Source organism: Nothoprocta perdicaria, unplaced genomic scaffold (assembly GCF_003342845.1).
Source record: "Nothoprocta perdicaria isolate Ctin4 unplaced genomic scaffold, notPer1 scaffold_118, whole genome shotgun sequence".
NCBI lineage: Eukaryota > Metazoa > Chordata > Aves > Tinamiformes > Tinamidae > Nothoprocta > Nothoprocta perdicaria.
In genome coordinates this window covers 1,070,752-1,097,389 of record NW_020454294.1, presented here as the reverse complement: position 1 = coordinate 1,097,389, position 26,638 = coordinate 1,070,752, and the positions used below count along the sequence as shown (strand labels likewise).

Below are 26,638 nucleotides of genomic sequence, written 5' to 3'. Positions count from 1 at the left end.
TGATGAGACGACTGCCAAAGTTGAAATATCTTAAATGAATAAAAAAACCCCTAACACTAATCTGGTTCTCTTGGAATTCTGTTTTAGCTATTTGGTCATATAATTGAAATATAGAGTTGTTTTTTTCCTTAGCATTTATGCAGGCATATTGTAAATGCACATGCTTTTAGGGACAATGCAAAGGCTGCTTAGTAACTTGGTATAACTATTTGCAAGGTCAGATTAGAAATATATGAACTCAAAATTAACCCTCAGTCTTTTTAAAGTGTGGGTTAAATCCTTCACAAGTGTATCAGAAATATTTCCATTGATTTCACTAAGTCTTTTAGTATTACTTGGCAGGGGAGCAGTTGTAGTGTTCAGTGTCTGAATTTTAGTATGTGGTTTTTGTCAGGGTTTTTTTGCTTGGTACCCCTTATAATCAGTGAAGGCAAACAGGCAGGATATGATTCATCTCATCYTAAAGAGGGAGTTTAGAGTAGGTTAGATAAAGTGTACTTTAAAAAATGCCTATTCCTCTCCATTGTTTATGTGGGAGACCTGGATGTCTAGTTTTGATGGAACGTCTTCACTGTAAAGCTGGCAAGATGGATCTCATCCACAATGGTTGGTCTTTACAAACCAAAGTATATATAAAGGCATAAATAAAACAAGTCACACTTGTCTCAGAACTGTTCACGTATAGAAAATGTTAACTGCCTAGCTTTGCAAATAGAGTAGATAYGCTGAAACATTTTGGAGTTCAACGGTAGTATATAAAATTTGTGCTCCAAATGTGATCCCTTGATCTTGGTGAATCTCAAAATGCAGCCAGCTTCTGAATACACTTCTTTCACAGAAGTGAAGTATATGTCAGTTGTCCATTATGCCTTCTATTAAATAAATTATTCAAGATATTAAGGTATTGAAAATCAGAATTACTCAAGATTACTCAAAATACTTTTTTTTTTTTTTTTGCATTTCCCTAATTGCTGTTTCTTTCTGACCAATAATTCCTTCCTAGTGTAAATCCTGCTGGGATTGAATGTGACTGTTAGCAAATGCTGCAAAACCAGGACCAAAATTCAGGATGCCCTGGAGTTCTCAAGCAGTAATTCACACAACCTGGAATACATCCCATGTAACTAAGATTCCCAATTAAAGCAGGAAGTCTGTGATTGAGACTTCTGCCGGCGRCTTCCAGGGTCCCCACATTTGCACACAGTGCATCGGAGCAACAGTGATTCCAAGGGCTGACTGGGCACTAACAAATGTAACCCYCTATATTACAGTATAGTAAATAAACAGCACATGAAGTAAATGTGCACAGAGCTGTGTGTCCTGCATTGCTTTGTGTCCACGCATGACGGCTCTTACATCTGCTAACTGTGAAAAATAATTGACCAGTTTGAATTTTAGTAACGGCTTCATTAAAGAAAATGTTACCTCTTGTTATCTATCTATTGTTAGAAAGGCAGAATGAGAATTTCTGCCTCCCAAATAGCTCACTGCTTGAAGACTTGTCATTGTAAGGAATGTTTCTTATAAATTAATTCTTATCTCCCTCACCACATTAATTTATTATGCATTGCACATATCAAACTAAATTCTTTTTTTTTTTCCTTTTTAGCTTAAATTTTCTCTGCTAGTGTTTCTAGAAGTTGTTTAATTTTATGTTGTTAGTGATAATATTGTTTCTCCCTTCTTGTAGTCAGCTTTACCATTCAGAATGTTTGCAGTTCTGGAATTAGGTAAACCCAAACAAATCCAATATTCAAAAGAAACCTTTAGCTCAGGGAACTTCTGTACTCCGGTCAGTCCCTGCAATTGCAAGCATTAGTAAGGCAAAATAAAATGCACTCAAGTTTCCCTGTGTACCACCTCTACTGCCTTGGAGACAGCCCTTTCCCTGGAAAAAAGAGAGGTCAGCTCTAACTGTTAGTCACATTGCTTTTATTTCCACCACAAATAGTCATTCACTTCTATATAAACTGGGATAGAGAAACTAATAAGCTAATGTTTTCTTTGTCATTCATTAAGTAAGGTCTGGAACAATTATTAAAAAAAAAAAAGTGGTTTCTTACAAAGCACACGAGATCAGATTTTGTATATATATGAGCAAAAATGTTGCTACTGTCAAACATATTAACATTATAACTATTGGTAATACCCGTATTAGTGAAAATATTGTTCCTCAAAATCCTGCCGTTGTGTGTATCCAGAATATTAAATTTTGTTTGTGTGGGTAAGACATGCTTGAAAATATATATATGATTTCTTTCCTCAATTTCAGCATACACAGTAAAAATTACGGAAAAAAAGAATGAAATTGCTATGTTGCAGGAGAAGATAAAAAGCAGTAATGATGAACTTGTTCAGTTGCACAAGCAAAATGAGAATAGTAAGGACAGCTATAATGAGTAAGTGTAATGTAAACTTTTAGTTATAAATAGTTAAGAACATCAGTGAAAGACTTAAGAAAGAGTGAAAAAATAGTGTAAAAACATGTATGTGTGTGAGCAGACAGGAGAGATTGTAAGGAAATATCTTACCTTTATTTTTTCCTAATGTTTTTAAGCTGTGAATCTATCCCTTGGTAAAGTATGTTACAGAAACAGAGATTACTTTCTATTCTTGCACTTTATTAGAATGAGGAATAATTTTCAGAGATCACAGGTGCCAGCTTTTCAGCGTGCTACTGATTTCTGGCATTCAGGTAATAGAGACATAATTTTCTTACTTTTTTTCTACCTATGCTTTATTAGATTTGAACAGTATTAAGAACACTGCCCTTGTTACCAAGATAATAACTGTCAGTGTCAATAAGGCTCTATTTTGTGTCTACTACATATTCTCTCTTAAAGATATTTCATAACTGCTTGTGTATGCAGATATCAGCACACTTCCACATCAGATTCTGGTGTATTTTTTACTGCTTTAAAATTGCTCTTCTACAGATGCTGTTCTGATGAACCTCTTGGGCTGCAGTCAATAGTTTGCTTTGTAGAAAAATTTCTGTCAGATTATTAGAGGAAGTTTTAAATGCAGAACAGTTTAGGGTCTTAATAATTGGAAGTTCTTCAAGTGACTGTTTCGTTACTAAGAATTTCTCCATTATGGCATGAATAGTCTTGTTTTATAAAATGAAAATTTTAGGTGTGCTTTACCAAGATATCAAATCATTAAAAATTTGGCAATGTAGAAAGTTTGGTCTGGATTATATAATACTATGTTTTTCATTGCACTGTTTATCTTTTTTTTTTTTTTTTTTTTTAAGGTCTTTGTAGTTCTTCTGTAGCTTAAGTAATGCTCCTTTAACCAATCCTATCCTATTTTTTCTGCAATTTTATATAAAGATAAGTGTTTCAAAAATGTCCAAGCTTGTATTTTGACTTTTTTTTTAACACTGTAAAGTACTCTAATTTTAGGATGTGAATGGAAAATGTATTTCTAAAAATGAAAAGTGAAGGTATTCATAGTTTTTTAAATGTTTATTTTCAACTATTTGAAAAAGAAAAAAAAAAAGAATAGAATGAATCATTAGTGAGTGGGGTGGGTGAAGGTCTAGCTTTTTGAATCAGCTCCTGTTCTGTACTGCTGTAAAACACTGCTGATGAAAGAGCTCCAATTTTGTTGTTTCTCTTCTAGTTTTAAGTTTTAGTTTAAGCATGATGTGATTTTGTGGAAAAAAAAAAACACTCAGAATATTGTTAATTCATGAAAGAAACTGCTGTCTTGTCCCAGTAGTTAAACTACCGGGTATTTTTTTTGCTATCAGATCAATGTGGACAAAAATTATTAGATGAAAAGAAGGCCAAATAAATTTGATAGCTGCCAAGAACCCCTGTGAAACAGTGATGCATTTAGCAAGTTAGTAGTAGATCCACAACTTGAATCCTGCACACCTCTGCTTTATTTACAAAATTCCTCTTGTACTGTTTCTTTAACACTTCTGCAGAATAAATGCACATACAAAATGCAACACACAAAATGCTTCATATTTTGATTAATTTAAGCTCCATGATTTCTTTGTTTTTTGTTTTTTGTTTTTTCCCCTCTGAAGAAAGGCTTTGAATTTTCAGGGTGGATGACTTATATGCTAGTACTTATATGCTATTTCTTTCTGGTGACTTTCTGTTGAATTTGCAGCCGTTGTGGAGAAGAACCATTTTCCAGTTATACTTTTAATCATTGATAGTGTCAAACAATTTGTACCAATAATACTAAATTTCCTGAATGGATCCTGCACTTTCTCAATCTCAAATTTTTTTTTGCTGGCAAACCTGAACGCTGCTGTAAGTGTTCCTTATATCTTCTTGCCTTGTCTCAGCACCTGGAGTGTATCATGTTCTGTTCAAGGTTGTTGGACTTCTGTTCAGTAAATTAAATGTCAGGTCTTTGTTCTTCATTTATTCCTTGGTGGAGATTATATTAAATTAGCTGTTTCTGAAGTCCCTGTTTTATTCCGCCTTTGGAGTGATTGTCCAAGTGCACATTTGTACTCTGTGTGATTGCATGCTACAAACACTCCAGTTAGGAACAAAAGGGCATCCTTGCATCCAAAAATGCCCTTTGCTTGCTCTACTCATGCATATGCAATGCAAAGTGTGTCTTACATTCTCAGTAGCTTTCACCTGTCCAGTACGGAATAACTGGCTGTGTTCAGTTGCAACCTTGTTCTATATTGCCCTTTGTCCTCTCATTGTTAATTTTCATTCCTTTAAATGGACCTTTGTTTTTGCTCGATCTCCAGCTAAAACTGTGCTTCAGTCTTATGGATACTCCCTTCTTTCTGTCTCCTCAGTCTGTAGCTTTGGTAGGATCTACCTAAATGTTCCTAAAGCTGAGTTTTCTGTGTGTGCCTCTTCTTAGACAAATACTTCCACTCATGCAGAGTTCATTCCAGATGTTTGTTTTGATTTAGGGAAATGCATATTCTGGACAAATGTCATTTAAGACCTGACTTGGGAGAGAGGATGTGAGACTTTTTTTTCTTTTAATAGAAATTTCTATGGAGGAAACATGCTTTTTTTTTTTTTTTTTTTTTTTTTTTTTTTTTTTTTTTTTTTTTTTAGTAATTGGATTTCTGTACTACTCTTTCTAGCCTATATATGTAATGCACAAGGAGCAGCATCTGTGAACCTCAGCTCCCTGCATCTCAGAAGTTGGCTACTGACAGCCGGTCACTGCAGAGCTTATTTTCCCATAGTTGGAGAGATGTTTGTCAGAAGCAGACAAACCCATTCAGCTCACTAGACTCAAGTCATTGTTCTATAGTTTCTGCTACTTCAAAACACGTAGGTACCTGTAAGTCTCAATGAGATAGTGCTCCCTATCCAAAGGTTGCATACACCAGAGGTAGCCTAATTGGATTTTTATAATCTCTAACTGATCCATGCTCTGGCAATTTGTTCTGTTACAACTTTCTATGAAAACACTTTTTTTTTTTTTTTCCTTCTAACAGCTACCTCACCTAAAAGGAAAGGAGATATCCCTGTCCTACTGGCTCATGCTCTGTATGATATCCCTTTTTTTTCAGATAGGATATTTTCTTTAAGATCCATTATATTCTTCCTCCAGTGGTGTGGAGGAAGAATATACATCTGCATTTCATTTAAATATATTTGCCAGTCTTCTAGATTTCACACATCCAAGGAAGAGGCATCTGGCATTCCTGGTTGTGGAGACAGTAGAGTTACTTAGTTCTGAGGTGCCAGGTCCTTCAGGGGCCCCCTGAAGTTGCTGTGATTTCAGTACAATCCGCAGCATCCTTCTGTAAGAACATCACTTTGATGGGCTACCTCATAGCTCTCACCTTACCTGACACACTTGGAATGGTAAGAATAACAAAAAATGAATAATTATTTCTCTAGACTGTAGAGGAACTACTTGAGACCACAAGAAGACCCAGGTTGAGCTTTATTGCATTATATGGATYGATCAGCTTACTCTAGAGGAATCTAGTTATGAGCTGAGTAGGCACAAGCAGCTCAACACCTCCTGGCAGGAGACAGATTCCTAGAATGGAGACCTTTGACCTGGTGTATAGCCAGATATAAACTGCATTTTTTAGGTACTGGAGAATTTGCAAATATCACTAGCTTCTTTGTTACCTGTCAATTGTTAGTATTAGTTAGTTATTTTTGTGAAGAGCTGAACATTTATGCAGAAAATGCCCAGCGTCACATAAATATTTTTCTTTTTCAAAGAATACTTTGGAATTTTTGGCCATTGTAAACATATTCTTGAATTTGCAGCTTTTAGGTCTTGAGAAAATAAATGTCTACATATAAAAGCTTTCTGTACTAACAAAATTTATATTTGATTTTGAAARGATCAAATGAATGACTTTCCTAATTAGTTGGCTGAAATACCTTCTTTGTTCATGTCTTTATTCTTAAATGCTTTTTTATTAGAAAAGATCATTTCTATCCTTTTTTATCCTCCACAGTTGGAAACCCACTTACATATTTCTTAGCGAATATGAAGAATACCTGAAAAAAGAACTCAAAGATGAAGAAGAAGCTACAGAAAATGAGAAGTATGTATGATCATATGAGATGAGGTTTCAAGCAATAGCAGCTATGAGGCAATATAAACTGATCAGCAAATATAATGCATTCTCTGTTAAAAAGAGCTATTGCTTCTCTAAACTTTTCAGGGTAATAAGGTGACTAATTAAAATAATATCCAATTTACATTATTAGGAGATCATTTGTTGTTTTGTAGTTATTAATGCGATAGGATAAAATATGGCTTCTGCAAAGTCCACTGCTTCCCCAGCACCCATGGGAGTTTTCCAGAACACTGTTCAATTTACTGTAGTTTCAAAAAAAAGCCTGTGAAATAAAGGTAAAGGAAGATTAAAATTTTAATAGCAATATGAAGTGTGAGAGCATATCAACARGTAATCAAATAAGTTTCACCCATAAATAATATCTTTTGGTTGTGATAACRTATCTTCAGGTATACTGGAATATCAGTAGTTTCAGAGTAATATTCAGGTTCAGGTAGACTTTCAGAAAATACTCAGGCTTTGTTTGTTCAGAAGCATCATTTGATTGAACCTAAGATTTTAAATTTGTATATGCACTAAATGAGGTAATAACTAGATATACCCAGATCATTTTGTGGTTATCTTGATTTGTGAATAATCGAATATTATCATAAGAAATTTAGAAATTGAATAGAAATAAAAAATTCATTTTAGAGGGACTGCTCTGTTGATCTGTTTGAGGAGTAGAGATTAGTTAGCCCTATGCTGACAGCAGGGCAGATCTATTTAAGTTTCTGAGTACTGAGTGAGAGGTATGAATTTAGGTAACTTTAGGTTTTTTTTTTTTGTRACTGTTCTTCTTGACATTTTTTTAAAGACTGAAAAAATAGTGTTATATGCCCAATAGCCTTAAATTATCTCAGTTAGTAGTTTATCTGTCTTATTCTTGTTCAGAGCGCTCTATTTGGTGAAAATAAGGCTAAATTGGTTTTCTGTTACTATATGATAAAGCCATTTTGACTTTCACTAATTTAAGCTGACAAGTCAGAGAAGCATTACTTCTAAATTGCTTCTTTAGTTCACTAGTTTCACTTCCAACATGGAAGTGTTTGATTTAATTTGTTTTCCTGAGAGCTTAATTATAAGACATTATGACTATAAATCATAACATAAATTCAATTTATTCATTTTATAAAAGTGATCTTCAGATAGTTTTCAAATATATTCCCTCTGTATTAAAATATTAGATTTTTTTTCTTTTTTTTTTTTTTTTAATCATTAAGATGTGCATTCAGCAGATTCTAAATAAACAAATCAGGAAGAAAAATAAGTACATCTAAACCTAATATGGCGAATGCTCTGTTAGCCTACATCTGGGGCCATTCAGCACATATTGCTTTAGATGGAAAGATAATTTTAATTTGCATTGAATTTGACTCTTATTATGRAGATTTTGGAGATTATGGAGAAATGTTCCACATTTCTTTGTTATTATTGATTTCAAGTTCATACAAGAACTTCCAAGACTGAAAGTTAACCCTGAAAATAACCCAAATGAAGAAGGATAAAGAAATAAGTAGCTATTCATATAGTATTTAGGGTTTGGGGAGATGTTGTCCTTTTCCCATTGGTATTAAATAAATATTTCTACTAATAAATGTAACATATTGCTGAATGCTTAGTAGCCTGTTTTTAACTATGTTGACTAGAGAATGTGAATTATTTAGGAGAAATATTAGCAATAGCGACAATTCCTTTAATTCCAATAGCGACAATTCCTCAGTTATAGTTTGTAACCTTGATTAAGTTGAGCTCAACATTCCCCTCCTCCCATACCTGGAAAATCTGGTACAACAATCACTATTTAGATTTCCAGGACTCACGTGTTGAAGTGCATGTATCTTAAGGCCCTATTCAACACAAAGCTTGAGAAGTCTCAATTCTTTGGCTTCACAACCTTGAATCATAACAGTGTTGATTTACAGTTTCATTCCTCTAAGCAAGTCTGCTGATCTTTGGTCAATTTAAGAGAAACTAGTGTCTGGAGTGTGGTTTTATTTGAAAACTGAGATCTTCCATTTTATCTCCTATAATGGTTTTTTTTTTGGTGCTCTATTTCTTAGAGCATTATGTTTTGTTCTACTTCAAATATATGATCTTATAATGGCATATTCTAATGTCAAGCAACCTTGTGTAATATTACTTTCTCTGTTAATGATCAGCCTGCTGTAACGAAGCATATTAGATGTCTGGACCTGTGATATGTCTTTATTAACATGTACTATCTGCATAAATTATCAACATAGAATTTCTGTAATATATTTTGCATATGATGAAATTTATCTTACTTAAAGAATGAGAGATATAGAATATCACCATTTGAAAAATTGCATCGTTTTGTTTCGAGCAGTTGCTAAACTTTTAAGTTCCAAGTAGCAGAAAGAATTACAGATGGTAATCACTGCTTGTTATGATCCATAGCTTTTAAAAGCATGATTATTTAACCTCTGGTCGGTGTGAAGTATAGATGTTCTGCAGACCTATCCTTGCATCACTTGTGTGCGATGTAGATGTATGTGCTTAAGAAACCAGGACCAATTCGCTGATTGCATTGTTAATTACTCACTTGTACCAAAAAGATACTTCTTTTGCCCTGGCAAGTACCTGCAATGGAAGTTATATTTAGCAGCACTATTGGTGAAAATAAAAGACTCATCACAATGAGACAGTTGAATATTTGATTTGTCATTAGCTATCTGTCCTATACATTCTTTGGGCGAATGAAGAATCAGAGCAAGGAAAGTCTTTTCCATTGCAGTTGCTTTCATTGATTTAACACAGGATGATGTGCTACAGCATTTTTCTTTCTCATCTTTCTAAACACATTATTGATCAATTTTCAGTTTTATGTGATGAATTACATCCAGTTACTTATTATGGTATTTCTTTGTTTTTTATAATGATTTTAGAGATTTACAATAGCCAGTTTAAATTTTTGAAACGTAGTGAAGATTTATTAAATAGGTCCCCTTAACTGGTGCTAGCTACTTTATTCATTTGTAGCTATGTGCTCACATGATGCCAGTGAAATTGTATTAATGTAAGATTAATTTAAGAGGGAAGTCTTAAATTCTGGCTCTTTGCCAACTAAACATTTAAGTGTTTATTTAACCTTAAACATGAATAGCCTTATTGTTTTAATGCGACTAGCGTATGTGTTTAAAGCTTCCCTGAATCAGATACAGATTGCTCAGCATTTCCTTGGAGGCAGCTCTTAGCTAAGTGATGCATCAGGCTCCTCTAAATATAGGATGTGAAGCCAAGTTCTATTTCCATGTAATTTTGACACAGCTCTGCTGAAATCAGTGGAGTTGTGCCAAGGAATTTGAGCTACTGTGAGTTTTGTGATAATTATGCAAAGGCAAAAACATTTTACATCTGCAAAGCTGCCTTTAAATGTTGTATAATCTTCAGAACGATGAAACCTGACTGCTTTTTTTTACACTGGAACTGTGTTTTAGGGTATGTGGGACATAATCTGTTGAAAATAGTTTGAAGAGAGAAGCTAGGGCCAAATAGTGATATACTGAACACAATTCGACAATGTAATCGAGTTGATTCCATAAATTATACTGTTTTTCCTTAGGAATAATGGCTGCATGTGAAAAAAAAAATTACTTGTGTTTTTACAGGAAAATGTACCAGGATTACATAACCCAATACAAAGAGATTTTGAAGCAACATCGTGAAAAATATTCAGAAATGCCACTTGCACAGGAGTATTACAGAAAAAAGAAAGAGCTTGAAGAAATTCAAAACAGAATTTYGCAAGAGTCTGAACAATACAAATTGCAAGAAGATGCTTACTTGGATATTGGTATTTTGGCATAAATATTATCAAGGCTTTAACAGTAGATCCTAGTGTAAAAATTGGTAGTGCACTGCACTTGAAAAGTACTGTACAAACACTGTTTATCTCAATTTCTCAGAGATTTAGAATATGCATGCCAATATTTATTCTTCGTACCAATGAATGCAAGGGGGAGAGGTTTGCCATTAGGTTTCTTGGGGTAGAAAAGTCCTTAATAAAATTTACATTAGGTCTAGACTTTCAAAATTCTATTTTAATGTATTTTTCATGTATTTATTTTCCTGCTCTTTTTAATGATCTTACTCTCTGTAGTGCTGTTTCTATTACRTAGAGCTAGTCCAAAGATAAGGGCTTTCAAACTATTAACTTACTTTACATTTGTAAAGAAAATTAGATTTGTGAAGAAATGTTTTCAAGTGAAATTTATTAATTTAATTTAATTATTTTTGCAGAGCCTATGAATTTTAAGTCGCTTAATGATTGGGCTATACAGATGTATCCTTGTGCAGTGTCTATGAAGTTTACAGGCAAAAAGTTTATATCTACCTTTCATATCTTYCTAATAAAAGAGTATAGTCATTGCTTGCAGATTTAGTTCTGGAGTGGCARTATAGGCATTTTCCTATGAGAAAAAGTAAGAACAAGTAATACATTTCAGTTAAAATTCTTGGGAGCATTTCGAGTAAAAAAAAACAAATCTCATTTTCTGACATTTCAGTCAAAATACTCCAGTAAGGAAGAGAAGACTGAGCAAGATAGAATAATTGTCTACAAAGTGTAAACTTGTCGGAGCTTTCTGTATATCTAGCACTTGTGCTTGTGGGATGGGGCTGCAAGGAATTTCTTAATGTACCTAGTCCTCAAAATTTATGTTGCCATTGGGACCTTTGTAGTGTTGCTGTCACTGGAGTGAGAAGGAAATTCCTGTTCCTGTAGCTTTCATAGGATCAGAACTTCAAATGAATCCCATGACTTGTGTTAAGACGGCCCGTGTCTTCCTGAGTCACCAAGCTCATGGGTGACCTTTCTGCCATTCTCCATGATGTTCTATTACTCTGATAAATTACTGGGGAAAAAAAGAAAAAAAAAAAAAGAGGTTTCATCCACCACCTTTTGTTTCCATAGGATTTTTTTACCCTGTGAGTAAATCCAGGGTCAGTGATTGTCCTAGTGGGAACTTTAGTCTCCATTTTCTTACATGTACAATTCACATTTGTAAGAGAAAAACTTTTAATTAAAATACTTGGAGAGAGGTTACGGTTTAATATGTTTATTCTCTGACATGATTATAATTTTTTGTACCATATATATTCCTTAACATGTAAGTGCTTCTCTGAGGCAGAAAACACAGGAAATGTTAAAGCATGCTGCAATTGCTGCTCAAGAATCAGTTGAATTAGAAAAAGAAACAGAAGAATTAGAAAGGAAAATTAATTATTTAAAAAGGGTAACTGTATATTCTCATTTTATTTTATATGCATATTTTATATATGTAGATATATTCCATTAGATTTTATGAAACATAAAAAGTAGTGTTTTTTTTCAAACAGACAAACAGTATGATTCCAGAATAAGTAATTATGTTTCTGTAGCTTCACATACGTTTTCTAGGGAAGAAGAGTCTGTGAATGTAAGAGCTCTTAAAGCTTGCTTCATATTGACCTCAGTTTACACCATCATTTCCCTTGAGGCACTGTGCCATGGTGACTTCTCTGCTAGCTCAGGAAGGCCAGATGATATTCTTCAAAATATAGCAGTGCCATTCCTCAGCGAGCCCCAGGGCTTGAGTGTTGCCCATGCAGATTATACTAGTTTTTATAAGGTTTGTTAATATGTTTAACTAAATGTGGTTTTCTGTCAGAGTCACCTAAATTGTCACTTAAATTCCAAAAATTTCTATTTTTTTTATTATTTTAATAAATATGAGGGTAAGTAAAGCTCAGAGATAACATCTGCTGATTTAAGGTAGGACCTTAGTTCCAATGTTCCAATGACTGCAAGAAGCCCTGATTCCAAAATGATGATCTTGCAAAAAAAGGACTTTATCAAGACAGCACTTCCACCCACCCCTCTGCTGAGCAGTCCCAGGTCTCCCCTAGGTTTGAATACCAATTTCCTAAAGGATTTGCTAAGTTTTCCTAGTATCACAGCTGGCTACTTCTGCCTTTCCGGACCAGATGATCAAATATTGCACTTAGAGCTGTGCCAGAGAGATGTCCACTGCACCCAGCCCAGTGCCGACAGAAGCACCCTGTGTGCTTCTTTGTTTATAATTCACAGTGGTGGGTGACAGCTGTCGTTAGAGAGTTAAGTTCCCAATGTGGTGTAAAGGCTGTATGGGATGAGGTCAGGTAATTTGTATCCATTAAGACCATATAAAAAGCTCCTAGTTCCATTAGCTCTGTAGTGTCTGTGCACAAAAAAAAAAGGTCTGTGTTTATTCCAATTGTTACCATTGGTCCAACAAAAGAAGATTGCCTTTCAAACCCTCTTCTGTTTATTTCTTTAAATTTTCATGGCTACAGAAACACTGGTACTATGCACTGATTCATCAATTTTAGAAAACATTTGCAGCACATAGCTATAATTTATCAAGTATTTACGATATTTCTCTTCTTTTTTTTTTTCTTTTATCTTTTCAGACCTTTGAGGAGAGTTCAGGAGATCAAAATAATTCAGAAATGATGGAAAGAACAAATAAAAAAAGTCTAGAGAAGCCAAAGGGGTTTCAAGAAAGGTACGTTTAAGAAATGAGTTGTTTTGCTTGCTTTCATCCAGAAAAACCAACTCAGCATTTACACAAAAACTATTACAAACACAGATGAATGCTGTGATAATGGCTGAAAGGTTTCTCTAACCCTGGACAGGTGATATATTTATGTAATTGTAAAAGTTTCCTATTTCATGGTGTTTATTAAAAAATTGTTGAATTTTGGTTCTTGGAAGCTAAATGTGCTTGGAAACACAGTATCCCCAAATATTTTCCACAAGTTTTTGTTCCTCACAGCTACTACTTAAAGAATTATGTGGATAGCTTTATAAGTTTGGATTATAGCTGTAGTGACTGTGAAGTCAGAAATAGTCTGCTAAACAGGTATTTGGTGGAAAAATAACCAGAGTTCCAAATGTCATTTTGCTTCATCTCTGAACCACTTAAAAAATTTAAAAACAACCATGGGTGAAAGTTTCATAGATAGGAATAATGGCATAGTAAATAGTCATTTACAACTGGGACTCACTTTAATTGGAGCTTGTTTATAAGTGATTGAAAATCACCATCAGGATCATCTTGCACTCACCTGGAATCCTTGTGAGTATTGAAATATCACCCTTAGAGCTACTGCTGTTAGACCAGATTGCAGTTGAAACTGAAAATAAGTCCAAAAGACTTGAATCAAGTAACTTTACATTGTGTTGTGCTTGAAAAAGAAGCTTTTTAGGATTTTAAATTAGGCATTTAGTGAACTATATGTGTAGAAATTTGTTTTTATAACTATTCCTAATATCCTTTCCACACGGACATGTGTAAATATCCTCCTTTTGGCCATGTGAATCGTTCAAGTGATTATCTTCTTATGGTTTATAACCTTACACCAGTTCTGCTTATATGTATGTGCTTTTCTTAGTTGGCAAGACTTTAAAAATACAGGTAGGCAAGAAATCCACTACGATGTAAGACTAAGTAAAAAAGCTTGGAAATAATCCTATGGAATTTTGAAAGGAACCAAGTACATTCAATCTGAAGAAAGGAGAATGCTGATTGAAGAACTATTGCAAAAGTCGGAGGAGTCTGCTCAGATACAGAGAAGTACCAGTCCAACCATTCATAGAAATGTTTTGCAAAGTGCATTTTGCCAGACCTGCTGGTTGTGTCTTTGCCTATGGGCTATGGGCTCTTCAGGCACTTGCGCCTGCAGCAGACGTTGTGTCTTGGTCACACAGAAGTAGATGCTGCTACTGAAGCAACCATTGCAGGTTAGAAGAAGCTGCAAACATTTTATGCTAACATTTCTCTTTAACCTCCATGTACGCACTTACCTGATACGGCATATGAGCTACAGCATCAGACCATAACCTGGTTATTAATTAGTATGTTTTGCCTGGAGTAAATTATTTATGCTTATTCATGTCAAAGATATTTACAATATAAAGATTTGTGACCAAACATAAACATTGTTTTAAAAAATCCCCGTTTGGCATTAGTCTATTAAGAACTTTGCACTCATGAAATCAAGATTGTCATTTGCTAGAACAGTCTTTACTAGAAAGCATAGAATTTGTTTAGATAGCTACTGATGTTAACAACAGATATGTTACAAACTTATGAACATGATCACTGTGAAAAGTGTACTAAAATGATGCGTTTTAATTCTGCCTCTGAAAGCCTAAATTATCTTATGTTTGAAATGAGACATTTCTGCTAAGCCTTCTTGGAAAGCTTATTCTGTAGTCATATGAACTAAAACCTTTTCAGGCTCAAGGCAATATACATATATTTAACAGCAGCATATAGGTACCAAAGGCAGTAAGCTCTTGTGAGCTGTTCCTCAACCCCTACAAGATGACTGTTGAGCAGAAACGGCTTTGTGAAGAAATGAGACGCCCCTTCTTCTGCCACAAAAGAGAGAAAGAAAAAACGGATTATACTGTAAATCTCTGAACTGAAGCAGAACAGCATGAAGAGAAATCAGCGGCATCTAGGAAAGGAACTAAGCAAAGCACTGGAAGCACTGAGCAAAACACTGTACAAATTAAATCCCATGAAATGTTTTACTGAGTTAGAAGACAAGAGATGAACTTGGAAGTTAATAACTGCTGATATATACATTTTCATTTGGGCAGGAGAATGACATGGTAACTGTTCTTTTAAAAACCAACATTTTAATTTGAATCAGTTGTTGCTGGCGAGCTAGTTGTTGATTAGGCTGACCACAAAACATAGATTCCCCTTCTTCCCATACAGGCTGKTTTTTTTTCTTCTAATGAATGGGCTTTCATTGTACACCAGTTACACAGAACAATTATCATAGCTAAAATTTCCAAATCAAGGGTCCTAATTAATCACCTATTAGGAATACTGCAGAGCAGCACATCACATAATATCTGCTTGCATTTGAAAGTGAGTTGAACTGCTAATTTAGTGGAAGCTGTAGTCTTTATTTTTTAATTAGAGATCATATTTCTTACATAGAGAGGCTGAAATCTTAAATACTTTGGCATATGTCATGTTCATGGCCTTTGCTTTCCTAAAGTGTCTATGAGAGATTTAATTCTATCAGTCTGTACAGTTGTTTTGTCAATTTGATTCTATATTTTAATTCTGCCTCTGAATATCTACAATATTTTGTGCTCCAAGTGAGACATTTTTTTGCTCATACTTCTTGTAAAGCATATTCAGTAGAGGACGATTGCCATTCTTTCAGTGTCCTTGCATTACAAGTGATTACTGAGCAAAGATAAAATATCTTTGTAATATAAATATTGGAAAAATATTCATAAAGATATTTCTGTACTTTTAAGTGTAAACATGTATGAAGAGTCAACTGTGCTGAGCACAACCTCATAGGTAATTATTAGTTACTTTAGTATTAGTTATTAGTAATTAAAAATCTTGCTTCTTCAAGGACTTGTTAGCATGCTTGGACYGGAATACTGAACACAGCTTCAGTAAAAAGTCCTGCTAATTATGACACTAGTCAGTGTGATTCGTCATAGACATAATCAAAATACACTTAGTACAATAGTAAAGATAAAGCCATATTCATCTTTGGACTTCATTATATATGGATGAAATTACTGCTAAACAAATGCAATGTTATTTTCACTTAAGATTATCTATTTTTCCCTTTAATTTACAGCTCAGTAAAAAGCAAAATTATTATCTGTTTCACAATATGGATCAAGATAAAGATTTTTTATCTACTCATATGTCTAACAGTGAAGTAGATAAAAAGATGAATGATCTTTCTAGCTGTTGCTGCAATTTGGACTATTTTGAGCTTGAGTCTGCAGTTTGATTTTTTTTCTTTCAATGGTTATTAATTATGTCAGAGAAGATGCCTGTAGGTTTTTTTTCAATAGTGTTTCAGAAGAGAGAAGGATGCAGATGTATTGTGTAAGTGTAATATTTAACTGCAGGCTTTTGGAGACTGTTTTATTACTAAAACTAAAAAAAAMCTCAAAAAAAGTAAAAAAAAAATTACCTTAAGAGCTTGAGCCCTTTTTGTAACTGCCATTGATACACTCTTTTGTCTAGATAAATATTGTAAAAAAACCTCTTTATTTTGTGTAAGGCAGATATATCTCACTGTGGTGAGATGCTTGCTAGACTTCACAAAAGTCCATAGAAAGTAATGTCAGGAACTTTTAAAATCACCATTTGGCAGCCTAAGGATTGTAAAAAACTGCTTTCTGGCAGCCTAGCTTGTAACCATCCTCAGCAGCCCTGTGTAACTCACTGTTGATGGTGACTGTGATAAAGTGGCCAAGAAGCCTGTGTGAGCAAAAGGTGAGTAAGCAGATTCAGCCAAGGTTCCCTGCTCGCCTGTGGTTCCATTCCTACTTGTTTTTAAGCTCTCCTCTTGGAGAGATGCCATTCAGGTAAACATCTTACCTCCTGCAGTACTCAATTCTTGACACGAGTGGCATCTGTAATTATTATTTTGAAAGAAATTCAGAAAAAACCTTCATTTTTCCCCTTTATTTTTTATTTTTTATTTTTTATTTTTTATTTTTTATTTTTTATTTTTTATTTTTTATTTTTTATTTTTTATTTTTTATTTTTTATTTTATTTTTTTATTTTTTATTTTTCCCCCTTTATTTTTATTTTTATTTTTTATTTTTTTCCCATTCTATTTCATTGCTATATTGGTAGTTATATGGTTTATGCATTCTTTTAGCTGCATCCAGCACTGCACAAGGCATGTATGTAACCTTATAATTGAGGATAGGCCTTTTTATCAGAGTTATTAGTTTAATGTGTTAACTCAAAAGTGAAATGGCTTAGTGTGGTTTTCTCTTGTATGTGTATAAGTATTTCAGAAAACGTCAGGCAGAGAAGAAGTGTTTCTGAATGTGAAAATGTCATTTTAGAACTATAATAATGGTTAGGTTACTTTTATGAGASTATAAAACCCCAGCTACTAATACTTCTCCTTGATACTGAAAAAAAATCAAGTTGACAGTGTTCTTATAATCATTTCATTAATACTTTGTATCTTCCACTTTGAATTATAGTATTTGTCAGTCTTTTATTCTTTAAGGAAAACTTAAGTGTTATTGGTTTTCTGGAGCTTAAAGAGGTAGAAAGCTCCCTGGAAGCATGGATCCCCCTTTAAAACTCTGTTTACTTGAAGCAGTTGTCTTTTATGATTTCCTTTTTTTTCAGATGCTAACTTTTTTTTTTTTTTTAGGGTATTTGAAGAGAGTGACCATCCACCTTTGTTAAATGAGAAACATAAACTGTATAAACCATTACATCTCCCTTGCATTCCTCGGAAATCAGTCCGGTCTGTACAGATTATTAGATTTTCTATGCAACGGACAGAAACAGGTACAGTGCATTTCTAGTTATCTTTTTGTAAGGATTTTGACTCATCTGTGAAGTAAATTAGTGGAAACAGTGATAATTAAATCTTCTGTATCTAACTCCTCTCTCATCTGCGCAGTGAGGAAAGTGGCATATCAAGTATATCCAATATGTATGATCAGACAGATCTGAAGCCTACTTGGAGCAGCATTTGTAAATAGATGTTATTTTAGTAAAGTGCTTTCTGCTTTCGTATTCTGTAATACATTTCTTTTAATTACCCATTAAGAGGGAAGTTTATAAGCTTTGTTCACAAATATAAAAGTGCCATGCTTTGGTTATTTTGTAGTAGTAAGAATATTAATTAAGTGTGCCATGTGCTGTAGGTGTGCCCTTTTGAGTAGGGGGGTTGGACTAGATGATCTCTAGAGGTCCCTTCCAACCTTAATCATTCTGTGATGCTGTGTAAGTAATAGTAATAATAATAAGTATTATTTATTACTTTAGGCAGAGAAGAAAAAGAAGAGTCCAGGGAACACTCAGTGGTCCCTAGCAGCTCCTCCAGCCAAGCAGAAGATCAGGCACAGGTATGAAGTTCTCTTCCTGGTAAAAATATGAGATACATTTTACATACTTGTTTAAAATACCCACTGCTATTATATGTTCCTTAAAACTTGTTAACACTGGAACTAGAATGCTAAATATTGCCTCCTTCAGTGTGTTTTCCAATTCAACTAAAAATATGTATCTTATTACAAAATAATTCATGATATTATAAAGTGACACCAACAGTTTTATTAAGTATTTTAGCATTAGTTCCCTCCCAAAGATTGGTTGGAGAGCCTGTCCAAATAATTTTGTGTATATATATATATATATATATATATTTAATTTAGAGTAAGCTATGGAGGTCAGTCGTCTGCATAATGAAGGATTTCATAAGGGACGAAATGGGCAGGATACTCTACAGGGCTTTTTTATGGTCAGCATCTCAGTTCTGAAGATTAATCAGAAAAAAAAAAAAAATCCAGGGGCTGAGTACACTTGAGGAGTCCACAGCTGCATTTTCCTTTTGATACCCATAAAAAACCCACCTTGTTCCTCTGGCGTTCTTTTGAAAAGCTGAAGTGTTCTGCAGCTTAATATCTTAAGCAGAGGAACACAGTAAGACAAGCCAAAAGCAAGTTGGAKGTACAACTTGCATAGATATAAGAACTGTTAATAAAATCTTATTAACTGCGAAAACCTTCATATGACCAATAAATTTTCAAAGTACAAAAGGCGTTATCAGATATGCCATAGGAGATAAAGTACCTCGTTTGCAGCAGAACAAAAGTTTGCTACACAAAAGTTTTGGGAAATTTCCATACAAAAAAACTACTCATAAGGAACATCCCACTGGATCTATTTCAACCCTAATTTTAATGAACAACTACATTTTTCATGTGAAAAATAGGAGAACCAGTTGTGATTTTCTTAAGAGTTGCAAGGAAATGAAAGATGAAGTGAATGACTCGCTAAATGATTTAGGATAGAGCCTGTGATAGAAGAAAAAGTCTTTATAAGATTAGACAACACGAAGGACAACGGCTAGAGTAAGTGGAGCAAGACCAGAGGAAATCTCAGAGGGTTACAGTTGGTGAGAGGCTGAGGGGGATGAACATGGTCAGGATGAAGTAAGGGCTGTTGCCAGGGTAATCCAGAGATGAGAATGGGAGGGCGGGGTGGGATCTAGAATTGTGCTCAGGAGAATAGTGGGAAGCAGTAAGTCAAGGTTAAGGGAACTTTAAGAAAAGGTGGTAGCAGCAAAGAAAAGAGGATGGAGTCTGAGGGAAGAAAAAAAGGTAGCGGAGGGAAGGAGGTTGCTATGGTTCAGAAGTGCCCTAAGCAGCAGGTTCTGATGGCAAACAGATGCTACACACTCAGGCCTTGTTTCCCCCGCCCAAGTTCAATTCTGTTTTGTGATGTGTTTTACAAATTATAAAGAAGAAAAACTAGCTCCCTGTGAAATAGAATCATAGAATCCTTAAGGTTGGCAGGGACCGCTAGAGATCATCTAGTCCAACCTCCCTGCACTCGCTAATAATTAGTTCCTGAGGCTGAGGTGTAGATTCCTAGTGCCATTCTGTGCCTTTAAGGTGCAAATGTGTGATAGGTGTGAGAGCTGGGGCTTCTGATCTGATGAAAATCTGTAAGGAGGGGAGTGTTTCCATGTCTCCTGCAGTCCTGCATTCCACATGGAGCAGGAGCAACCTGCTTGCAGTGGTAAAAACATAAGTAAGAGTTGTGTAGTATGTAATATTGTTTGTAAGACTGAAAGGTTAATGATTCATCTCTAGCCTTTAATGCTGCAMATGTGACTTTATCAAAAAGAGAACAAGTGGTTTGGGTATCACACTGTAAAAAGTTTAACTGGAGGTAATGCAAAGAATGGCAAAAATGTTTGTATGTACTTTAAACAGTTTAAAAGAGTGGATTTGAACTGTTTAAGGAGAAATCAGGCATTGTTGAAGTAAAAATTTCATAAGCTCCTTCAGCAGATTTTTTTTTTCTGTGTTCTAGTTGGTTATTGGCAGTGCAGGGACTAACAGTCCACAAATTGCTGAAGTTTCATCAATATCAACCTTGCAAAACCAAATACAATACAGGTAACCTTTGTTTAATAAAGTAATTGTCATTATTGAGATTACAGATTATGGAAATAATGGCTCTTCAGACAAACAGTAGTGTTATTTTTGTGKKKTTTTTTTGTGTTATTTTTATGTAGGCCGCTAATTCCTCCAAAGCAGATGACTCCTAATCAACAGTTTGAAAGTGAAGATACAGTAGTAGGTAAAGTACCACTGTCATTTTGAGCTGTTATTCTGTGCCAGCTCAAATAATTAGAAAAGAGAAAAACAAAGGATTTTAACTTTGACATTAGGTAAGCTACCATTTATATTCCTTTTCCACCTTGGTAAGTTAATTTAAATTTGTGGGAACAGCAGAGAGGCAAAGTCCTAATTTAGATGGAGATTGAACTGTGCAGTAGCCCACTGATGTTTAAGTCATTCTGCATTGGCCAGTGCTAATGAAAGGAGCCTCTTAGCATCCATCATTAAGTTCACACTCTAGTTTCAAATTGCATGGATGAAATGAAATCCAGTAAGAAAATCTACCTAGAATAAGCATGAGAAAGTGAAAAGAATAGGTTAATTATAAACTAGTTTAGGAGTGCAGAAATATCAGAATAAGATTATTAAAAATGAAGATTAACTTTTGAAAGAGAAACAAAACAGAATGGCTACAAATGCCCCTATAATTTTGAAATCACAAGGCACTGAGCTTTAATTTAAATGTATTTTTCTGTTTATATTGCCAAATTAGATCTGTGTCAAAAATCACAGTCTGAAAATTAGGAGAGAAAGCTCCTGGTAACATTCTCATTTCCCATTTTGGCTTTTATCCAGTTCTTTGAGATACACTTCATCAGTCTCATATGGATGTGCTTTTTTATATTGTTTCCACATGATTTCTGTTGCCTGTTATTAGCACTCTCCGAGAGCAATAACTAGATTAGTAGAACATAGCAAACAATATGAAAAAAGTCTAAACATTACTTTAATGATACTGAATAAGTGGCAGAATGAGAGGAAGCTATTACGAAAATGGCCACATACTGGGTTGTTGTGAAAAACACAGTCAGAACACTTCCTTATCAATAGCAATGCCAAGTTAGTGAAATTTTCCACGACATAATTTTTATTTATGCATTTAAAATGCTGTTACGATACAAGCAGTGCTGTTTTTTTTGCAAAGCAAACCAAGAGACCAAATGTGATGATAAAGAAGCAGAAGATGAGTCAAAGGACACTTCATATATGCCTGAAGTAAGTAAAATATTTCTTAYGCCATAAATAATTACTTTATTTAGAGCAGTTAAAGTATCTTGACATATTTGAATCTGCTGGTAAGACACAAGTCCCAGGAACTTGCAATATGATTCAGTGTAAGACACCCAGCRGATGAAAAGCCAATCCATTCTTTCTGGCTATTAGTGCAGTGCTCATTGCTCCTAATCTGTGGCTTTTTATTTTCTYTCAATAATTGGGGGATTTAGGACAGCCATTGCATACATATAATACACATAATATGATTTGTATAGAAAAGGTGGATATTAATTCAGTTAAYGTGAGTTAAAATTCACACGATCATTTAAAAAAAAATGTTTGTACATGGAACTCTCCTCTGCAACTGAAGTGGGCCGTGTACTTATTACAGAATCTGTATGGCACAATATTCAGTGCTATTATTAATTGTGCCTGAGCGTGATTCCTGGCTCACAGCACCAGTGTATTCAAGCCATTTGTGGGTACACCTTGTGTATGCAATATCTGTATATTGTATATATATATAATCTCAAATTTGAGATACTCATCTTCAGGTTGGCTCATTGCAGACTCATGGCTGCAGACAGCTGATGGAGGAGAATGTCCTTAAGCACCTTTGAGTCTGATGGAAAATCCTCCATGGAACTCGAGTGTAAATTCCCATTTAATATTTCCTGTAAGAGAGGAAATATCTCAGTCAACTGAAATATATTCTTATGGTGATATTCCTTTATTTTAGTAGGGAATATCAAAGAGAGTTCCAGTGTGACTTAAAGCACTATACCTAGTCATAACTCCAATAAGATCTTGTGTTCAGAATCAGTGTTTTCATTCACAGCTTTCTTTATTTTTATAATGAAAAATTTTATATATAGTTTCAATCAGAAGTCCATTTTAGATTAACTAAACTAAGGTTACAGTTGTAACTATAGTGAATATGAAACTGTAATTAAATTACCTCTTTTCATGAAAATAAAAATACCTAATCAATTCTAAAGTGTATGATTAATGTATTTATAGGTAAATAGACTAACGTTTTCTTTCTAATAGGATGTAAATGTATGTTTTAAGTCAAATGAGGATAATCCTGACACAGCAGAAGAAAGTGAGGAGCATTTTCTAAGAGCACCTGAAACACCTGTGTTTGTAAGAACACCTGAGTCAAAGGAGAAGAAAACCCAGTTCTCTAAAACACCTCCGTTTGACTTGTATGATTTCAGTTTTTATTTAGAATTTGTGACCAAAGTTGTATTGATGTTTTGCATTAGCATTTCCTATATTTCTGAAAGATACTATAGAAAAACTTCTCTGGAAAACTCCTCAGAACCTCCTCAGAATTTTTCTGAATTATATTAGACAATTTATTAGATGTTTGTTCAAAGTATCAGTTCTACTTTGAAAGGAGGGGACTGTAGTCAGAAATATGAGTATATACATTCTTTGTTAAAACTGTTGCCTTCTCCTGCAGTAGCATTTTTACACTGCTTTCTATCCTTAAACCATTTGCTTGTAATGTGAAGGGAAAAGGAAGAGAATTGGTAAGAACTTTACTTCTTTACAAAGTAATATTATCTACTCTGTGCTGCAAGAAACGAATATTGATAGAAACTAGGAATTCAGAAGAATGATGAAACAGAAAGAAGAAAAAAAGCTGCCTGCAGTACTTTCTTAAATTATTAATGTAATTTCTTCCTTGTCATTACAGCATCCATAATTTAGGTTCTGAAGAAACAACACCAAAATCTCCTGCTTTCTTTTCTCTCCTAAACTTTCCCCAGAAGTCACCTGGCTTTAATTTGTTTGAAACTTCTGTGTTTGGATCAGAAAATTCATCTGATGAGGTAAAAATGACACTAAATTTATGTGAAGCAAAGTGTTCTAAGCAAACAGCGTTGGCAGTGAATGAGGTTTTTTGGACTGGTTATATTTTTATAATTTGATTTACTAGCTTGTTTAATTTTACATTTGATATCTACTTTAAATGCTCATCTCCATACATGGTAATCTTAATAAGGTGATTTCCAATTAAGTATGGATCTTTTCTACATGGGCAGTGTTATGATTGGCTCTTGTGCAGGTATATAGGTGAACAAGATTCCCGGAACATTTCTAGCCTAGCACTGCAGTATAAAACCTAAGGTACTGAAGCAGATTTCACAACTTTCTGCCAAACCTGACTRTTGCTGTGCTGCTGAAGGGGGGCAGTTACTTAAGAATGTTGTTTTTTCCTCACAGAAAGCATAATGTAGAGAAAAAAAAAAGAGAGAAACATCTGTTAGGAATTTTGAAAAGCAAATAAGAGTTAACAGCCTTATTTGAATGGAGGATTTATTTAACTAGTTGGAACAGGGAGTAAAATCCAGATTTCTTTTTATTTTGAAGATTGCCAAAAGGCAGTGCTACAGAGCCATTTTTATTTTGGCTGGCCTAATAGAGAGTTTTGTATCAATTATAAATCAGCMTAAGAACACTCTGAGAGCGGCTGTACCACTCCTCCTTCGGGTACTGCCAGCTTCTACTCAGGAGCAAGTCAGTTCTCTTACTGCTTAGAAGCTCTCACAGAATAAAATTATTTTAATTCCTCTTAGTTTAAAAAATACCAGAATATCAGACCAGATTTTGGTGAGCAGTTAGACCGATGCTTTTTGAAGCATAGATGGAGTCTGATTGCAGTTATAAGCAAGTACAGTGCTGAACTTTTCTCTTTAGAGAAAAGTTAGCTTTACAACTTTAAGAACTGAGGTAAAAATATTAAGGCAGAATTTGTAAACATTCACAGGAAAGCATCTTTTTCATCAATCTCAAATGAACTTACTGCATATCAGCGTTGGGGCTTACAGTTCATGTTCCATTTGCTAAGTAAACCAACTTATATTGCAGGCAGGTGAAGGTTATTCTGCAGGAAACTTAAACCCTATATCCCCACAAAAAGATATTGGTAAGTTTGAAAGTGAAGAGCATCGAAGTATGTGAGCTGTCTTCTGTTTATGTTTGTATGACTGACAAGCTAATAACTAGCATAAATCTTCCCTTGCGTAGCCTGTCTCTTGCATTTCAAATGTAGTAGATGTCATGAAAAAGAAGAGGTATGGGAATCRAAGAAATGGGGCTTGTTTTAGGTATGCTTGAAGGAGCTGCAAGAGAGGAGAAAATGTAACAATATCCAGGTTTTGTAAGCTTTCTCATTCATAAAAGCCTTTCTGGTAATATAAAAAGCTAGAGTACCTGGTAAATACCACTTAAGGTTACCAGTTCAGAGTTGCAAGAGGACATCTGATTTTTGTTTTTGATGTTTTTTTTTCTCTCAGCTAAAATGAAAATAGAGTTACCACTTTGATAGAGAGATCTAGAGGGTAARCAAACTTTCACTGATTTAAACAGTGAAAGTACACAATGTAAAAATAGCACAAGTGAGAGAGAGGAGAAGCAGACCTAACAAACCATATTTTCCACTCCTGCTCTGTGAGCCATGCATATTTACACATTCTGTGGGAAATCCTGCCTTTATTGGAAAGTAGTATTTTGGGGTGCTACAGGTGTAAAGCTGTTTTCTTGCAGCAGATAAATACAAATAAAAGGTTGTATGCATACATAACTATTCTAGAGAAAAGTCTGTGGGGTTTTTGTTACTAAATATAAAAGGTTTTCTGTCTATACCTTTGTTTCTCAAAATATTTCTGCTGTTTGTCACATTTTAGGTTGATACCTTTGTGTGATTTCTTTCTCCTCTCAGGAAAAAAAGATGTCTGCTTCTAATAAGCAAAATATTTCACGCAGTCCACACAACAGGTGGACCATTGTTCTAAATAATTTATTGACTCTTCTCTCTACGTAGATTCTTAGTAGTAGCGCCCTTCTTGAAGCACCATTTATAATGCACAAATAAACGCACAATTGTAGRCTGAACAAAATGGAGGGAGTATAATATTATTACAAAAACATGTTATGTTGAATGCAATATTCTTTCAGTAAGATTTAATGTAGTAATTCAATGTGTATTCCATGTAGGAAGCTTATTTGGAAAAACAGAAAATGAAGATGCGTTTACCTTTCCTTTCCCCTCGGAATCGTCTTCTCATGCATTTGGAGATGGAAAAGATGACTTTAGTTTTACATTTGCATTTGGACAGGATCAGAGATCATCACAGTCTCCTTCTTTGAAAGGTTTTCATTCTTCCTTACAAAATACAAAGCCATTTACATTCTTTTGAATACCTTTGACTTCCTTGTAAATTCTTTTGCTACTTAGCCTTGACAAATGTTTTCAGTTTAAGTTAAAGTACAAGGCATTTTATCTTCTCTTTTCATTTCTTTTAAGAATACATTATTGCAGTTGCTGCAAGAGCATATGTTCATCAAGCACACATGCTTTGAGATGCAGCTGTTATTTTTCATGCTTATTTTCTAAATATGTTGTTTTCATAAAGTGTTATGATATGTTCTCCCTAAATTGGCACTTACAAGCAGCAGAAATATCATTTTATAATAGCATATAGAGTTGTTTAAATATCTGTGAGAAAGCATTTAAGCTTCTAAGTGAGTMCTTTCAGTCTTCAATATAAAATAAATAGCTTATGTGGAAAGTGTTAATAAAAGTAACCTTACTGCAGCAGTCAACGCTGAATTTGAGTTAAATATGGTGTCCTTAAATACGTTGCATTATCTGTTTCACAGAGGATATTTGTGAAGTTTTTGAAATAAACATGTTTTCTAATTTTATGTAAGGTTCTGTTGTTATCTAAAGTGAAATACAAAGATACAAAAATAGAGAGTCAAAATGTAATCAGTGGTGTATCCTTCAGTTTTCCATGAAGGGCTCTCCTTCTGGAAAGAAGTGAAGACACCACCACAGTTACTCAACAGGGAATATTCTGTCTCTTCTGAGCCATCTATA

At 34.3% G+C, this 26,638-nt stretch overlaps 1 protein-coding gene across 1 annotated transcript in view; it reads left to right on the top strand.

Annotated features, from left to right (window-relative positions):
- Nucleotides 1–26,320, top strand: part of CUNH14orf39 (chromosome unknown C14orf39 homolog) — a 30,957-nt gene extending 4,637 nt beyond the window's left edge. The window contains exons 4-18 of the mRNA XM_026053766.1: nucleotides 2,273–2,399; nucleotides 6,431–6,520; nucleotides 10,168–10,352; nucleotides 10,799–10,841; nucleotides 11,673–11,793; nucleotides 12,989–13,083; nucleotides 17,760–17,899; nucleotides 18,383–18,462; nucleotides 20,438–20,523; nucleotides 20,643–20,707; nucleotides 21,674–21,744; nucleotides 22,795–22,952; nucleotides 23,450–23,585; nucleotides 24,625–24,682; nucleotides 25,753–26,320. Of these exons, the coding sequence (XP_025909551.1) occupies nucleotides 2,273–2,399; nucleotides 6,431–6,520; nucleotides 10,168–10,352; nucleotides 10,799–10,841; nucleotides 11,673–11,793; nucleotides 12,989–13,083; nucleotides 17,760–17,899; nucleotides 18,383–18,462; nucleotides 20,438–20,523; nucleotides 20,643–20,707; nucleotides 21,674–21,744; nucleotides 22,795–22,952; nucleotides 23,450–23,585; nucleotides 24,625–24,682; nucleotides 25,753–25,955 (1,658 nt within the window). The 3' untranslated portion in view covers nucleotides 25,956–26,320. The remainder of the gene's footprint in view (nucleotides 1–2,272; nucleotides 2,400–6,430; nucleotides 6,521–10,167; nucleotides 10,353–10,798; nucleotides 10,842–11,672; nucleotides 11,794–12,988; nucleotides 13,084–17,759; nucleotides 17,900–18,382; nucleotides 18,463–20,437; nucleotides 20,524–20,642; nucleotides 20,708–21,673; nucleotides 21,745–22,794; nucleotides 22,953–23,449; nucleotides 23,586–24,624; nucleotides 24,683–25,752) is intronic.
- Nucleotides 26,321–26,638: the final 318 nt, after the last annotated feature.